The sequence below is a fragment of the Scleropages formosus genome, chromosome 4, assembly GCF_900964775.1.
Source record: "Scleropages formosus chromosome 4, fSclFor1.1, whole genome shotgun sequence".
NCBI classification, from domain to species: Eukaryota; Metazoa; Chordata; class Actinopteri; order Osteoglossiformes; family Osteoglossidae; genus Scleropages; species Scleropages formosus.
The window spans coordinates 21,811,497-21,829,279 of NC_041809.1; the positions used below are offsets into that span (position 1 = coordinate 21,811,497).

The following is a 17,783-nucleotide window of genomic DNA, read 5'->3' on the forward strand; positions in this document are numbered from 1 at the left end:
GCGTTAACTTTCCACAAACGAGCGGCTCGTTTTATTCTGAAAATACGGGCACGAAACTGTGGTTTTAGAACGAAAAATATTAAAGGCACAGCAGTAAAAAGTATTGAAGACGAATTCCCGGACCCGGGTCGAGAGGTTTGCACTTTTACTCTGGTATTTCTGCGTTACTATTTCGCGGTTTGTGCTGCCAGGGCTGTAAAAGCGCGTACGGTCCTGCCCTGCGTTCAGAGCGGTCTCTAATCGGACCCCGAACCTTTTCGATACCGAAACACTGGAAACGCGCAGAAAATCAGTGCAACATGATTTCAAGGACAAGAGGCATGAATTTTCAACAGTAAAACCACTTTTCATCCAGTAATGCGTAACGTCAACATCAATTTCATTTAAAAAAACGAAACTGATGAAGAAAGGATCTCAGGTCCTTTAATTGACTTTTTGAAAATGCGAATGTCGGGTTTGCGCTTGTTCTCATTTGGACCCGATTCACAGAAGTGTAGCCCTAAATTGGAGCGCTCCTTACCCACCCATAAAATGTGTTAATTGTAAAGGGAAAAAATAAAACACGCAAAGAATGTATACATTAATTTTTTCCCCAGTTAATATGCTCGCAGATGTGATTTTAATCATGATATGCCGAAGTGATGAAGTAGGGAGCGACCCGTGACGGTGGTGCGGCTGTGTCGGTGTCCCACGAACGGAGCACTTTCCACCCGCGATGCGCCACGAGACGTGCGTGGGGGAAAACGATGGCAACGAAGACATCGCCGTCTGGGAAAACAATGCGTTTCGCCGTCAAGCCAATATTTATGTTAGCAAAAAAATAAAGACTTAAAGCGGGATTGTTCAGTGTGTCGCTTTTCCGCATTAACGTTTTTAGTAAATAAACACAGACGATACATTTCTTAAATTAATAGAAATCTGAATTTAGTTTTTGTTAATAATTCTGGAGGGGAAAAACACAACCCGAAACTTTTTCCCCCCAGCCGCTGAAAAGAGAAACTGGAATAACGAGTCGATTGTAGGGGGCGAAAGTTAAATATAGTAAAAGATGTAAATAAGTAGTGCTGTGGGACGAATTTCTTAAGATTGCACAAAATAGGGTGGTACCAAAAAGCATTTTCCTATTTAAGTCCTACTTAATTCTAACAATTTATAATTTCATTTGAATTCATTTACATCTGTAGCCTACATATTACACCACTGTAACAATACACACTAAAACGGCATCACACACAATAAAAACATGCGGTGGAAAATTTTACATAAAACATAATTCGTGTAACACTCGTATTACCTATTGTATTGCTGTATTGTACAGACGGAACCGTTAACTTAGTCCGTAAAAATGTGAAATATTTTAAGACTTTTTAAAGTGTGGTTCGGTGCAGTGCCTTTTTATCCTTCTCTCCACAACTAAATATATTTTATCACAGCAGGCTGGATTAAAGGAAATAATATTTTAATTAAACTGGAACACACAATAGAAAGCATTACAGTTTATTCTATGAAATGTGAGGTTCAGTTTAGAAAACCTTTATAACAAATCTAAGAAAAAAAATCTTCTCAAATTTTACAAAATATGTAAATCCCATTAATGACAAATTCCACATGTGACTTGACCTTGTCATGAAATGGAAAGGTCAGAAGCAAAAAGGACAACATGGCTTAGTGCCGCTAACGGTGTGTGTGAGAATTCTGGTGCTGTCCGGGCCTTCCAGAGGGACGCAGCTGGTTGATGAGCCAGTGGCACTGATGCGGAGCAGGTGCATTCTGGAACACCTGACTTAGTTTCTCAAAGGCATCCAAGGACACTAAAGCCTAAGATTAGGAGCAGAAACACAAGCCAGAGTGGGCCATTAGATGCAAATCGGCTTAATGATTTAAGAAAAAACTGATTTAAAAAGGAAATTGTATCCGTTAATTAAGTTTTTCATAATGTCTGTTTTAATTCTTTTACGGTAATACAGATAATCTCAGTTCTTTGATGGTAATACTGATTACACTGAACCGAACAACACTCGCTGTAGGGTAAACTGAGTGAGAGTTTTGCAGGTGGCTTTATGAACTGTGGATCGTATACAGATAAATCATTAACCCATTTGAAAACTGATATTATAAAAGGCCCTCTTGGGACAAAAGCCACAAAAATTGTGACCGAAACCAAGTTAGCCACTTTCAGTCTGTGCCAACTGTCTGCAAATGTGCAATAAATGCACGGTGCTCACCCTTTGTAGCTCGGTCTGTTGGCTGAAGACACGGAGGTTGCTGATGGCCGCGAGCCTCACCTCCTGCTGGGAGTCTGTGCAAGCAGTATGGAGGAGTCTGCCAGGGGCATGAAACTGGAGCAAGGAGGCCGTCATGCCCTGGAGCACAGCCAGATTCCCCAGGGCTCCGCAACAGTGTCGACGTACCAGCGAGTCAGGGTCCCGCAGGAGGGCCACTAGTGCTGGTACTGCCCCTTGAGCCACTTTCACCCACCCATCAACCCTGCAAGTTGTTGACTCCCCTCCTGGACCACTAACTTTTTCTTTACTGTCTCCACCTACCCTGCCAATCAGACCCAACCATGTGCCAACTGCCCGGCAACCCACCCTGCGCACAGGCAAGGATTCATCATGGAGCCTGGCAATCAGATCTTGGAAGAGCCTCAGGAGGGCCTGCTCGTCAGGAAGGGTCTGCGCCACCATGGGATTGAGATTACCAAGCAAGCTACAGGTGGCAGCTCTCACTGTGTGGTCTGAGAAAGCCAAGGATGTCCTTAGTAAGGCTGGGTCTATGTACAGGTGGGAGAGAGAGGGTCGCAGCAAACAGCGGGCTGTCAGAGACACCACGGTGATGAGTTCTGCAGCCAAATCTGAGAACCCTTCTGAATTGAGGAATGCACTTAGGAGGGAACTGGCTGTTCTACCCACTGGGTGGCAGAGTCCCTGATGCCCTTCATCAGGGGGGCTAAAGTCGTCAGTGTGCTCCGGTCCAGATGAGGGACGGAAGAAGCCAGAGAGCTCAGCAGCAGCCATGAACGTGGAGACGGAATGCTCTGGGTCACACAGCAACAGACGACACAGCAGGGCGAGGGGTAACTCCACAAGAGGTAATGGGAGACCTAAAGAGAGCTGAACACAGGTTCATGTGTATGTACAACGTGTTCATTGATGCTGACATAAAGAAATAAAGCTAAACACACTATAAAATACATTTCAATCCCACTAAAAATAAATTTATTTCGAAAAAAATACTGTTTCAGCTTTACTCTGATTTTTTGCTATATTTTGTCGGTCATATTAATGAGTAAGCAGTATCAGATTTGGATACATATCTCGATACAACTAATGATAAACACGAATAACCCCATTTCACAGGTGTAGGAATAAGAAAAATGATAACGTGACATACAATTAACTGCGGCCTTTTTGCAACAGCGTTAAAAAACGTGTGTCTCAGAAACATTTCCTCAGACATTTCATTTCAATATCCTTTTACATTTTTATATTTATTTTGCTGTAGTGTTTCACATAGAGTTGAAGGTAAAGCAGCTACCGGACCTGCAGCAGACGGGAGACGATGTCACATCTGTGATACGATTGGAGGATCTGCTCCATGGTCTCATTGGACACCTCAAGAGCGAATGGGAAGCAGAGCAGGTGGCAGCTCATCAGTGATAGGCTGCTCTGACTGGTGTCACTACATGGGGGGGTGGGTCTCCATTCTGAAGTCCAGTCCTTCATTCCTACCCTGTGAGGAATACCAGGTGGAGGGGGGGGGGCAATCCACAACACATCTACACTGTTGTGTTTGGCTCAAGAATAACATTTGAAATCATTTTTAAACCAGACAACATAGCGATGGTTTTACTCACAAATAGCTGTATTTAGAAATGCTGCAGCAAAAGCTGAAGTTACTGACCGGTCAGCTGTAAGTAGATGTCCTAAGGTTGCCACGCAGCCCATCTCCTTATCAGCAAGAAGAGGGATGCAGTGCTGGGGCTCTCTGGTGAACATGGAGAGAGCCAATGAGAGGAAGATGTGCAGACCTATAGGATGGGAAAGGTGAAGGATTAAAAATAAATGTAAATATTTATACATATGTATATATATTTCTATTATTACATACAGTATGTATACTTAAACCATATACATATACAAATTTTGTTTGGTTTGTGGAACGTTACGTGAATTTATAGATGTATCATTAAAGGACAATAAGGTACAGACATATCAGTCATTTAAACTGCTCTGTAACGCAGACATTTTCATATGCCAAGGACATACCGCTAAGTGAAAAATATTTCATGTTGTCCACCTTGAGTGCATCGCTAACTCTCACCCACAGGAAGCGCCAGAGATCCGAGTTCAAAAACTGAGAGTGAGGGAATTCTGCTTGCTGCAGAGAGACAACATCAGAAGGTAGAAAAAAACAGGGGAGGATTTAAAACGCACTATCTGGTAAAACAGAAAAAAAACCTGATAACATGAGTATAAAGATGCAGCTTTTAGCACACTCATTATTACTTCAGTAAATATCTAGGTAAATAAATGGGTAAACTGTACTTGTAAGCCTCATTCTTCAAACTGTCTGATAAACAAGAAATTGAGAAATAATACAGTAAATAATGTACTTGCTTCAGAGAGAGTCTGAAAGAACACTACTAGGAAGCCATCAAAAAGTCCCCAGTCTCGGGTTGGAGGGACATGGTGCTAAGAAAAATGCAACAAGAGGGTCAACAAGTCAAGCCGATTCTGCTGTAAAATATTCTCTTAACAAGTAAACTAAACAAAAAATAGCAGAAGCACTGAAATGTATTAATGGCAAAATGACCAGAATACACATAACTTTTTTTCTACTGCTGGTAAGAAGCACCAAACTACTTAACTTCTAAGGAAAAGGAAGGAAACTCCACTATCCAGAGTAACTGTTAATTACTCTTCATAACGCTCCTCCATCTCTGCCTGCTTGGTGGTCCCACACGTAAGAGGTCCAAAATCCAAAGGACAAAGGTTTTTGGTTCTGGCTCCAAAATGGTAGAATAACCTCCCCTTCTCACTCAGAACCACTGATTCTTTCTACATTGAAGAAGGGTCTTAAAACTCACCTCTTCCGAATTCACTTCTCCCACGATGTCTTAAGTGCACGTTAATGTATAAATTTTTAATGCTCAATAACTTTGTGATCATAACTCTCTGAAACACAGATACACTTTTACGCAACTACTCACGTTATGTAAATGTTACAATTTTGTGATTAGAAATTGTTGATCGATGAATAAAGTTTTATGCAGCTACTGGTATTATGCACACTGGTTCATATGGTGGAATGTAACAAATTAGCTGTGCTTTGAATCACATGTCGGCATCCAAGTCTCTCTTTCTTATGATGCACATACATTTTTCTGTGAGATGTACGTCGCTTTGGAGAAAATGTGGCATCTGCTAAATGAATAAATGTAAATGTAAATAAATGTATATCGTACAAATTTACATAGCAGAACATAATTAGGAAAACACTGTCCCTCGCTATAATCTTAATTTTTTTTTTTTTTTTTACTATAAATGTCTAAGTCAGCCTTGTACATTGAGGATGTTTCTGGCTTAGAAGACACGGGTCGGCAGCTTGCTGTGACATGTACCTCCACATGGGAAGACAGGGCAGCCTCCATGGCGGTGATGAGCTTATCAGGGGAGACATCCACCAGGATGCCCTGTTGTGTGAACAGGGCTAACACAGTGGCAGCTGAAGGCTGAGACACAGGCAGAGCACAGCATCACCCTGGGGCCACCCTCTGTCCAATCTGTGCAGACACTGCTACTGTGCAGAAATGCCATTAGAAATTGAGGTTACACCAGAAATACAAGGTCTTTTTCTACAAATGATTTACTCACTGCCAAAGGAGCCATATCTGGACGAAGCAAAATAGTGATGAAGAGTCTGGCTTGTTCCTCCAGTCTGTCAATGGTTACCATGGAGTTCCAAAAAGAAAAGACATGCTCTTTAAGTCAGAAGCTCCTGCTGAGACTTGTTCATCATTTTTTCAATGATGCACCATTACCACTATGGCAATATTTAATTGAGCATTTACTGGACATATGACACCCTACATATTCAGCCAATTTATAATCTTCATTTAAGAATTACTTGTCCTGGGTATAACTACAGTACAACCTGGATTCTTCATCATTGTTTCATTAAAAAAGTGCAGTACATCACCGCTTTTCAACTGGTTCTGCAACAAAGTGCCTTTCCCAGTATGCCACAAGCAAAGAGAGCAAATCTCCTAGGACTGGTATGCACCAAGGCTGCAAGAAAAGGGGAAGACTAAACATTAATTCATGTCCCTAAGTGAAGACTAGGGATAGCTGTCATGAGGAAAACGGCAGTAATGTTGTATTAAGGGCTGGCCTGCGTTTACCTGCTTTGAGACAGGGTTCTCCAGGATGTCCTCAATTAGACTGAACAAGAGGTCAGGCAAGCCCAATTCCGTGGCCATGGAGGTTGCAGCCTTGGAGTCTAAGTCTGGGGTCAGAAGGTTACTCAGGACCCGCAGAGGTGGACGGATTCGGCATGCTCCTTCCAACATTCCGCCCAGTAGCTGGTGATGCAGAGGAATGCATGAAGATGTGACAGAATGCTTACTGAATTCTGTGTGGGCTCAGTTCACACAAGACTTTTCAGCTTTGTTACCAAAAAATAAACAGTATGTTTTAAAAAAAATTCTCAGTGCTAGACACAAGCGCACAGACTGAATAACAAGGCAAAAAAAGTTCATATGACAGCTCTATGTCAGGGACTGCAATAAAAAGTTATACTCAGTTTGGATGTCTTGTACCAGAGGGCTTCACAGACTGATAAATTGGTTCTTTTTTACCTGGACTTTAGATGTCATTAATCGGGTCCTCAAACGTGGCAAGACGGCCTGGTCAAAGGCTGTAAGTGCTGGATTCCCTGGGTCAGTTTTATTAATTAAATGCTGCAATTCCTCATCGCTGTCAACATCCTATTTGTACAACAGGTAAGCGAGAACAGCAATGAAGCAAGGTGAAATTACATTAAGACTGTTACATAAAGTACATAAAGTGTAGTATGTTAATTATCCGTTTTTGTGATGTTTTGCCAGCAGGCTAATTAGTCAGGAACATGCGCACCCACACAGACCTCTCAAATCCAATTACACCCCACAAACCTCATCATGTAAATACCAAACTAAAATATTAAAAACCAAATTTAAGTGTGAAATATTAGCAAACATGCCCTCAAGCCCCAGTAAGTGTGGACTGTAAGCAGCACCGAGTCATATGGCAAAGAGGAGGACACTGACCTCGTTCTCCAAGTGAACGGAATCCAGACAGCCCTGGCCTCTGTGCGGTTGCTTGAGGATGCACCTGGGTCCGACCTCTACAGAAGGAAACTCCTTGGCATAGTCCCTGCTGATCTGACCCATTCTGAGTACGCGGCGGCACACAGTGGTCATTTTAGTGCAAATGGATAGAACGGTGTGGAATGGGCATCTGATGAGTGCGTGATCATACGCTGAAATCTAGATGTCTGCAGTGAAAATGTTTTTTTTTTTTTTTTTTTTTGCCCACAACAAGCCTCCTTAAATGTGGTTAAAAGTGCCTTTTGTGTCAACTACATTCCGTGTGGCTGCTCTTCTAAACAGTACAACAGTGACACTGCATGGACATGTGGTAAAACTGTAACCATTTAAGCTTTTCAGGTACTCCTGTCCTGAGCAACGTATTCGTCTCCGGATAACAAAATTGCTGCTTTGCATTAAAATAAGAAGTTCTGCATCTGTTCAAGTGAACGTACCTGTCGGCTAGTTTCACAGCAGCTGGTTGTGCAGATTCCTCGGCCACATTCTCTAAAGGGGTGTCCGTACAATCTTTTGAGGGGGTCCGATCACGTGGAGCTCTTCTCGTAGGTGGCTTATTGGAGGAGTCACCCCTCGTTCCTCCTATTTGTCCATTTTCTGAAAAACCCTAAAGAAAAGAAGGACAGACCCACTGTATTAAGCATTTTTTAGCCACAACCTGACAGATTTCTCCATGACTATTTTTTCCCAGTAACACAATTTTTTGGACAAAGCAGCACATTTATTTGCCGACATTATTGTGACCAACATAATCCACAAATTCAAAGCATGTACAAACTTTTTGGATTTCTAGTGATTTTCTTTTACCTTTATCAGTTAAACATCAACACCCAAAGAATACGTTTATACTTGTTTATCTGCTGTCTTCTGTACTAATGTTACACAGTAGAAAATATTCTTCCCTGGTTGCTACCACAGTTTGCTGCTACAACATATTTGAACTGGATTTTTTTTGTATAATTAACAAGATATATTTACCATTTTGACAGGCAATAATCACTTATTAAAGTTTTTTAAAAAAGGCTCTGCAAAGTATTCACCCCGTTGACATTTAGTCATTTTACAAAGTGTAGCCTCAACTTGTGGCCATTAAAATTTGCACAATCAGTTGATGGGAATCCACCTTAAACTTAAGGCACTTAAACTGTTTTAACTGAATTCACCAGTCCTTGCCAGCTTAAACATACCAGTTTGTGTGATATCACCCAGTTGGTCACTGCATACAGAGCAATATGAGGAGAAAAGAGCTTCCTCAGGGACTAGGAATCAGTCTGACATGGGGTATAAAACAATTTCAAAGACATTGAAAATCCAAAGGAGCACTGTTAGATCTATTATCAGGAAATGGAGAACACATTGAACTACCTGAAATCCTCAAAGAACAGGTCATCCCCCAAAAACTGAGCAGCAAAGCAAGAAGAAACCTGGCCAGAGAAGCAGTCAAGAGGCCAAAAACAATAAAGGATTTGCAGCAAGTCACAAGGGAGATGGGAAAAACTGAGTGAGTCAATAACTGATCAGGCACTGCACCAGCCTAGCCCTATATGGTTGAATGGAAAGGACTGAATTTTGCAAACCGAACTTGCATGGAGTAGCTTCTGAAAGAATGTAGAAAAGAATTCTGTCGTCTGATAAGGCCAAATATCTCATTTTTTATCTCAAGCTCTATGTGTGTGCGAAAAGAGCACAGCTCATCACTTATAGAACACTGTCCCAGCGTTAAAATGTGGTGGTGGTGGTTAAAATTGTGGGGTTGCTTTTTGTTGGCAGAGACCGGTAGGCTTGGCAAAATAGAGGGTAAAATGGAGTAAGGAAAATACATAGATAATGGAGCAAATCCTTGTACAGTATGCAAAAGATCTGAAATTGGGACAGCTTCAACAAGAGAATGACTCCAAACACAAAACCAAAGCTACTCTTTAGGGCTTAAAAACAAGGTGAAAGTTGAGTGGTTCGGTCAAAATCCTGACTTAAATCCCAATCCCAGAAACTCTATGGCAGGAATGTAAGATTTCTGTACACTGTTGCTCCTCATGTAACCTGCAATAGTTGGAACAATTTTTTAAATCTGGAAAATGTGAAAAACTAGTTACAATACACCATAAGAGCCTTATAATTGCTGCTACAAAATATGAAATGCTTGAGTACTAAGTGAATATTTTTCAAAGATGGATTTTTCAGTTCTGTGTTTTTATGTACTTTTAATAGAAAAGTGATTTTGGCACATTTAAATGTATGTTTTGTTACCCACACAAAAAACTTAATTCAAATGTGTTGTAACTTTTGGTTGAAACAGAAAATTTTGCTAACAGTCAAAGGGTGAGTATTATCTGCTCCCACCGTAGAACGCATATGCAAGTCTGTTAAACTATTTTAATTGCTTTCCCTGAATTTGGAATAGACCCATAGGCTGAATTTAATTAAATGTGAAATGATGTTTGTACAGAAATTCAAAAACATGTTTTGCATGGACACAGTAATCATGGTGTGCAGGTATTATCCGATACACCTTCTTAGCTTTCCTGTCTTTGCCTCTCCGCTCCCAGGCCTTGCACAGCAGCCTCCCTTCCAAACTGTGGGGTCCCGCCTTCTCCTTCACCTGCTGCAGCCTGAGCGCCTGTAGGCCCGGGCTGGGTGTCACTGTCAGCGGGTTGTCGGATCCGCTGTCGGGGAGCACTGTTTGGCAGAACGCACAAGTGGCCGAGAAAAACCGTTCCACCGTGTCATTAGGAAGGGGGGTGACGACAAACCCAACTAATCACATCACAGTAAAAGGATACGACGTGTCTGTGCAGGTCTAAGAGCTCACTCTGCAACATTGAATGTTTGCCATTTCTTAATTTGCCAATGAAAGAAGACAGAACAACCTCAGATATGAGGTGAAGCCTTACCTAAAACTCCATCAGCAACGAAGGGGTGATATAAGAGGTCTGGCCATGACAACCTTTTCTGAGGATCCTTAGTCAACAAGCCTTTCAAGAAACTCTAAAATGAAAATAAATTATTTTCAATTATTATTGTCATTATTCTATATTTAACTGACATGCTTGTCCATAGAAAGATGTTTGCACAATAAAAAATGACAGAACTCTTAGAAATTAAGAAAAAAAAAAAAAATTAATTAAATACACCTTCACGCTGCTTGAAAAAGACATTTTTTACACAGGCAGTTTTAGACAAGGTTGAGAAAACCCTGCTTGACATGAGGCTTTAAAAGTTTCACCCTATGCTGACACTGAGGGAAAACCTGTTGTAAATGTGAAACAATCAAGATTCATCCCATGCTTCCTCACAAGCAAAGGCTTGAGAGGTCCAAGTAAACACCTTCCTCAAAGGTACAGGTACTGACAAACACTCGGAAATTCTTCTGAATAATAACAATAGGCTTTGGATTCAATGACAGTAATGATTAATTATTTTACATACATTTTAATATGCTTTTATAGTTGTCTGCGTCACATCACACACACACACATATGGAGGGTTACTCTGAATCCCAGCAATTGTATCAATGTTGAAGAATCTATTTTGAAAAGTGCTCAGCAGTAAAGACTTGGACTGAAACAGTTTGGTGCCCAAACCTCAGATGAATTGAGCCAGTGTGAAAAAAAATGGCTGAATACTGGGCTGAATTGCCCTTGGTTCAATCAGTTCTGTGTGAACAGGCCTAAACACTGGACTAGGCTGTTATAGGAGCAAAAGGGACTCTTTACGTCTCTTGTAGTAAGCAGGCGGCTAGGCAGCAAGCGTATTGTAATGCAAAAGCCATTCATCTTCCCTGCATGGCTTTGAGAGGGGCTCACTCCTGCAGGGAGGGGTTACACCTCCCCGATGGGAAACAGACGGGAACCTTAAGAGGAACCGCCTCCTACATGGGGTTCATGACACGACACTAACACAGAGAATGATGGAGGGCTGCACCCTGGGGATGAAACCAAGCATTGTCATCACAAAGAGCCCTAATGAGTTTAATCATAGACTTCTGCAAGTACATTTATCACGAAAACCAAATCATTACACTAACAAGCATGGCATAATTGAAAATAATTTAACCCACAACTATCTACTATTGCCATGGTCGAGAACCTTTACCATGAAGTTTTTCAGATAATAAGAACAGTAAGAAACGTTGAAATATTCAGCAGTACATATGAAGAGTACATTTAGACTATTTTATATGAGCATTGGGTTTCATAAGCAACAGCAATCTGTAGTTTCAATTCCAACCCTACTTAGTTTTATAAGCAAAATTATTTTGCACAAATCACACTCCTTTATGACTAGAGGACCACACAAATTCTACTAGCAATATCCGACACTACATGGGGCTCCTTGTCATTTCACAAGTAACTTGATATGACTGTGTGTAGATTTTGCCTATGTGATAAATTTCTCAGTGGTTTTCTTTTATGCATTTGGTTTTTTAGGAAACACTGATATAACATAGTTATGGGCTTGTCAAAGTTCAGAGATTATTGTTGTGCCGCAAAAATTTTAAGAAAGAAAAAAAAAACTACATGTCAATAGCCTTACAAGGCTCTAGAGCCAAAACAACTGCCTTTGCAGATTGCATTAAAATTACCAGTGTTAAATTCCATTAAATGTTTGTTCTTGATGTATGATCAGCCTATAACTTTGAATATTTGGGTAAAAAATGTGGAATAATAACCAAATAAATTTTCTGTACTGAAATGTATGTTGACTTACAGAAATTAAATTTACAAGCCACTGTTACGAATGTTTTATGGTCATAAATTGTTTAATGAAGTGTATTCAGAAGGAATAGTTTTCATTAGTATCTTTGAAAAAGTCAGAATTATATTTGTTAAGGCAGCAAAGTAATCATACTTCTTTCCCTTACTGAAATCAAATTATTCTTGATATGTAAAGTACACAGGTGTAACACAAACTACAGCATATGTGTTGCCGATAACGTTACGTTGATGATATATTGACTGTCACTAGAATAATACCAGCTAGCCTATGTATGTGTGACGAATAATAAGTTGATGGTACTATGACTGCGACTAGGAGTTTCCTGCTGTAGTACTCTTGAGCAAAGTGTACCTCTGGTCAACAACCAAATCTTGTAAGTCACCTTGGACAAAGACATCAGCTAAATACAGTTAATCCCGAACTTACGAACTTTTGTGTATCAAGTTTTTCTCCAATACAAACTTTGTTTTTATTTTTCCCTTAAAGAGGGCTAGCATACTGGGATCATGCGCAAAAGTGCCACCCGATGCACCAACAGATAGCGATCATGAATACTAAGCACCGAGTTACAGTTTTTTAAAAGAGTGGAGAAGATGGAAAAGAACCAAGGTGATCAAACTCTACATGATCCTCTGCCTTCCACATCTACCAGTTTTGAGCTATCAGTGAAATGCAGCTTCTTCGTCATTCTCCACCACCATGTAATACCTCCATCTCCAAGTTGACGCACAGCTGATGTCTGCGCTTCAGGGTAAATATCAAATTAGACTGTTTTCAAATTTTCTTATGATTATGCCTTTATTTCTTATAATTACACATTTAGTTGGTATTTGTGAATTTCGTGTGTTGCGTGGGGTGAAAGAAGGTGCCCATCATGGAGCTGCAGGTGAGCACACTATGTGCTAGGGTTCTTTACTGGGCTTTCTTATCTGCAATGTGCAATAAATACTTCTGTCTGCCAGGGGACTAAGAAAGTGCATGAGCATGCACGAGCCATCCTGGCTCACCAGAGCAAGGGCTGTCACCCCCTACCATCCGTGAGCTGCTCAGTAGAACAGACAAAGAGAGACAGTGTTGCTCAGTTGACCTGCGGTGCTTTTTGAGTTACTGACCTTCACATTTACGTTTATCCATTTAGGAGACACTTTTTTCCAAAGCCACCTACAACTCAGAGTAAAGAAAAGTGTACTTGGGCCAATACTGTTGTTTTTGTCAGCATACATTACAGAAGTAGCTGCACATAGAACCGATGATGACCCCTGGCCCACATGGTGTTACATTTCACCTGCGAACTTTCTGAGTAACAAACTAACTCTTGGCCTTAGTCAAGTGTGTAACAAGGTGATCAACTGTAAAACACAGCAACAGAAACTCTGATTTTGGCAAAGGAATAATCTGTGTAAACTATTGTAAGTCACTTTGAAGAAAAGCATCAGGTAAATGTAATTTAAATTGTGACTAGGAATAAACTTACAAGTGACTAAGCTATAAGTGTACTGATGTACTGTACCGTGCAATCCTCGCTCATGCTCTCAGGCCACTTGACCGGATCCTGGACAATCAACTTTACCAGCTGAAAGATGGAGTTGGTGTAGAAAGGAGGAGCCCCCGTGTGGAGTTCATATAGTATGCAGCCTAGTGACCACAGGTCAGCTGTGTGGTCGTAGGGCTTCTCCTCCACCAGCTCTGGAGACATATAGAGGGGTGTGCCCTTGATGGAGGTCAGTACCAGGGTGGACACGCTCATTGCACGGGCAAAACTGCAAGTGTAGAGTAAACAAGCTCAGTACAAACCAGAACAGGATGACATTTACATTTATTCATTCAGCAGATGCTTTTCTCCAAGAACTACAAGGTTCAGCTACAAGAAGTTTCCTCTATGTTATATAATGTGTCAACGGTGATATTCATGTTAAAAAACAAACCCCTTGGAAACATCAGGACTGTTTGAAAACTGGTTGCTGACTGAACACTAAAAAACACTGTCAAAGGGAATGCTTTAAAATCAGATTACCAGAAATATTCATCAATCTCTCATTTTGCTGGATTTTTTTCAGTCATTAAAGCAAATTCTTTTGTGGCAGAAGAAGCTCACGCTTATTCAGCAGAAGACCTAGTGAAAGAGTTATGCAAGGAATTGACAATACTCACAATATTACCCTTTTTGGCATAAGGGCTGCCATGGAAACACAAAATGTAAGTGTTGTGCAAGATTCTGGAAAGACCTGTCATTCCAGCAGGACAAACAATGAGCTTTAAAGCCTGAAATAACCATGACTGCTCATCAAGACGGTAGTTTTCAGTTCACTGAGCACCGTATGACTGACATTCTAGAGAATCATACAAAAAAGTGCACACAAAAACACAGCTGCTGTTTTTAAGGAACAGACAATGATATTATTTTGGTAATCCTCCTTTTGGCTGGGCTTTCGCAGTGCATTTTTCTAAGAATTCCTGTGTTTAAGCAACGGCCATGTGAATTGCTCTTGTGCAACACGCAAGATTCCAGGAGTCAACGCCAAGAGACTGTTGACACATACCCAAAATCACACAGCTTCACTACCCCTCCTTTTCCCAGCAGAATGTTTTGCGGCTTCATGTCACGGTGAAGTATCCGATGAGAATGCAAATAGTACAAAGCGGAAACAAGTTGGCAAGCGATGACTTGAACCTAAAAAAAAAAAAAAAATACATGATCATTTCGCCTCAGGAAAAGCAGTAAGAAGCGCCAAAAATTCCAGTTTAAATCAGGTGAAGTATGACTGCACACCATTAGAGCATGTTACATTTTCTGCCTGTTGATGCTGTGTAAGGACACAGACTTTCTGTAAAAGGCCATTAAGTAAATCAGTTCAGGTTAAGAATCTTGCTCAGAATCAAGGCAGTAGCATCGAGAGTGAGATGTGGCTGAGCATATATTTCATATTTTAAACATTTCTGTACTGTAGACCTAATTTTGGTCCTACATATTATGTTGTTACAAGGGTGCAGTGGCGCAGCGGGTTTGACTGGGTCCTGCTCTCTGGTGGGTCTGGGGTTCGAGTCCTGCTTGGGGTGCCTTGTGATGGACTGGCGTCCCGTCCTGGATGTGTCCCCTTGCGCCATGTGTTGCTGGGTTAGGCTCCGGTTTGCCGCGACCCCTGCTTGGGACAAGCGGTTGTAAACTGTGTGTGTGTGTGTGTGTGTGTGTGTGTGTGTGATATTAGGTTGCTGTTGAACAGATGGTCCCAGAACAAAGCTTAAGTGGACTGAAGAAGTGCATCTTAAAGTGAAACATACAGCGGGATGATTTTTCCATTAATAAATGATGGAAAACATAAGAGGTCTAAGAATAGAAGAATGTATAATAAATGCGGCTGATGATGCTTTGCTTACATTGGTCTTTTTTTCTTGGTACAAAGTGTGGAATTATGGAATTACTTTTATTCAGTTTATATTTCCTTTCCCCAAGTATTAACCAGAGTTAATAACCAAAGTATGAAGCTATCCAAAAGAGAATCTAAGGCATCCCTTGTAAAAAGCTGAATTGGTTTGCATTGTTTCCTGTTTTATAATTAATGTCACATCATCATGGCCCTCATGGTAGTATCAGTCAGTGCCTCGAACCCAGTGCTAGCAGGAGGGCACCCAGCGCGCCTTCCCATTGCTACAGAGTAAATCATATTTAGAGGAAGTATAACTAGTTGTCACCAGAAAAGAGAAAAATTTTTAAGCAAAATGTAAAAACACATTTTTTTTTTGTTTGTAATTTTCGATTTTTAATTGCAGCAACAAGTCCTAATACTGCGCTCTCGCTCCGTACGAGCGAAGGAGCGCGACACGTGGTCGCCAATGCGGAGCAACGGCCCGCCCAACCACGTGTAGCGGGGACCCTCCGTGCTCGTCTTCACACGAAATCATTGAAATGGGCGGAACGGGTCATTTTGGTAAAGTGGAGACTAGCGTATAACAAGGCGGGACGAGCTGCAACAGACCTGCTTCTCTGGCAAACTTCCATCGTCCTCCAGAATTTGGAAGAGCTCCCCTTCTGCATACTCCGTGACAACGACGACCTGTCAGCAATGCGTTCACTCATTAGTGGATCTCGCACCCGGCACCAGCACTTCTATTTGGGTTATTTCGATCGGAGCTGTAAGTTTTGCTTTTGGCTGCTTTGCTTGAGCCGATCAAGAAATATAATAATGATAACAACAACAACAACAATAATAATAATAATAATCACAATGATAATCATAATAAATTGAGGCTTACATTTAAGTTTATTAATTTAGCTGACGCTTTTCCCCCAAAGCGACGTACGTCTTAGAAAAATACAATGATGTATGCGCTAATGCATTACGTCATCAACAGAAGGGGAGATTTGGATGCAGACACGTGCCACGTGGGTCTAAAGTACAGTTAATTTGTGACATTCCAGCACATGAAGCAGTGCACATCAACACGAGTAAGTGCAGAAAATGATTGTCAAGTACTTCTCGCTCCGTGTCGAAGCTGTCGAGCAGCAGGATCACGTTGGGGTGCCGCAGTCCCCTCATGATGTCGATCTCCCTCCGGAGGGACCGCAGCTCTTTGTCAGAGCGGCCCACCTTGGGGATGAACTTGAGAGCCACCACCTCGGAGCAGAAAAGGGCCACAGCGCCTCCTGTCATTAACTTGACCGACGCGGAAACGTCACATTAATCCTCGCGCGGTTAACAAGAGTTTTTTTTATAGAATTCTTAGGGTTATGGAATATTACAAGTGGAAGAAAAAATTAAATATACGACACTTCGTAATATTTTACTTCAGCTCAATACGTATTTATCGGCGCAGGCGCATAAAACACAAATAGTTATGAGTAAAAGCACTTATACCTGGCCACTGAACTTTTTCCGTCCTTTGTACACCCGCCCAAACGAGCCCTCTCCTATGCTTTCTAACACATGATAGGACTCCATCGCTTATTAATTGCGCTTTTATTATTTTTAGAAGTTAAATCGCTTTTCACGCTCCAACCGAACGAACCGCGGTTCCTCCACGACGTTACTGTTCATTGAGTCGGACAATGTTTCACGAAGAAAACAAGCGTATAAAAGCCAAAAATCCTCTTTTTGAAATAATTATCTACTGCATTAGTCTAATCATTAATAATTAAAGCCCAAATTAATTCTGAATATACATATAGATGTCTTGCGTGTACAAATTCTAACATTTGCAAGTTTTTGGATCACGAAAACAAATCGGGCAAAGCAGCAGAAATGCCTGGAAGACCGTCTTTTAAGAATGACAATACCCGTGGAATACATTAATTACAATTTATATAAACATAAATGCATATTCACACACGCAGGGTGTGGTACTCATATCGACATAAAGGGCACAAATGTATTTGAATAAGTAATTTCTTTTTCCTAAATTCAACAGGCAATTTGGAAGACAGCAAAAACGATATTTTTTTCTTCCTGAGGGCCTCGTCATAACAACCGAAGTGGCGTCCTGGCAACAGTTTCAAGAAAAGGAAATTTGTTCCAATATTTATCGGATGTCTGAACTAATTTGACTTACTGAAAAAATAATGGCTCATCCTCATTAGTTTTAAATGCGTATCAGGTGTTTAATAGGACCATATTAGTGCACAACACATCCATTTATATAATAATTTGAAGCGTTGTAACACTAAAAATAGATCATGTCTACGATTATAAATTGACTGAAAACCCAG

The 17,783-nt window shown here is 41.0% G+C and overlaps 1 protein-coding gene across 2 annotated transcripts; it reads right to left on the reverse strand.

The window, feature by feature from the left end:
• Positions 1 to 1,517: 1,517 nt before the first annotated feature.
• Positions 1,518 to 17,280, reverse strand: stk36 (serine/threonine kinase 36 (fused homolog, Drosophila)). 2 transcript variants are annotated; one of them, XM_018755590.2, is made up of 20 exons: positions 16,936 to 17,280; positions 16,555 to 16,695; positions 16,057 to 16,134; positions 14,623 to 14,753; positions 13,593 to 13,842; positions 10,258 to 10,351; positions 9,876 to 10,042; positions 7,804 to 7,973; positions 7,310 to 7,433; positions 6,860 to 6,988; positions 6,404 to 6,583; positions 6,202 to 6,290; positions 5,877 to 5,940; positions 5,624 to 5,734; positions 4,620 to 4,694; positions 4,269 to 4,380; positions 3,904 to 4,030; positions 3,543 to 3,732; positions 2,226 to 3,113; positions 1,518 to 1,818 (listed from the first exon to the last, which is right to left on the reverse strand). In XM_018755590.2, exons 1-20 carry the CDS (start codon positions 17,017 to 17,019, stop codon positions 1,675 to 1,677), a joined length of 3,348 nt encoding a protein of 1,115 aa, XP_018611106.1. In that variant the 5' UTR covers positions 17,020 to 17,280; the 3' UTR covers positions 1,518 to 1,674. The 2 variants fall into 2 exon arrangements, with proteins under 2 accessions (XP_018611106.1, XP_018611107.1); XM_018755591.1 differs by lacking the exons at positions 14,623 to 14,753; positions 16,057 to 16,134; positions 16,555 to 16,695; positions 16,936 to 17,280 and adding an exon at positions 14,234 to 14,596.
• Between the last annotated feature and the right edge of the window lie 503 nt (positions 17,281 to 17,783).

Bases quoted from the DNA above. Each gene is read 5' to 3' on its own strand.
- stk36 (XM_018755590.2), bottom strand. From the start codon at position 17,019: ATGGAGTCCTATCATGTGTTAGAAAGCATAGGAGAGGGCTCGTTTGGG. The intron at 6,989-7,309 runs GTCAGTGTCCTC...TTGTACAAATAG, and splicing joins CCGTTCACTTGGAGAACGAG to GATGTTGACAGCGATGAGGA. The intron at 6,584-6,859 runs GTAAAAAAGAAC...CTGCATCACCAG, and splicing joins TAATGACATCTAAAGTCCAG to CTACTGGGCGGAATGTTGGA.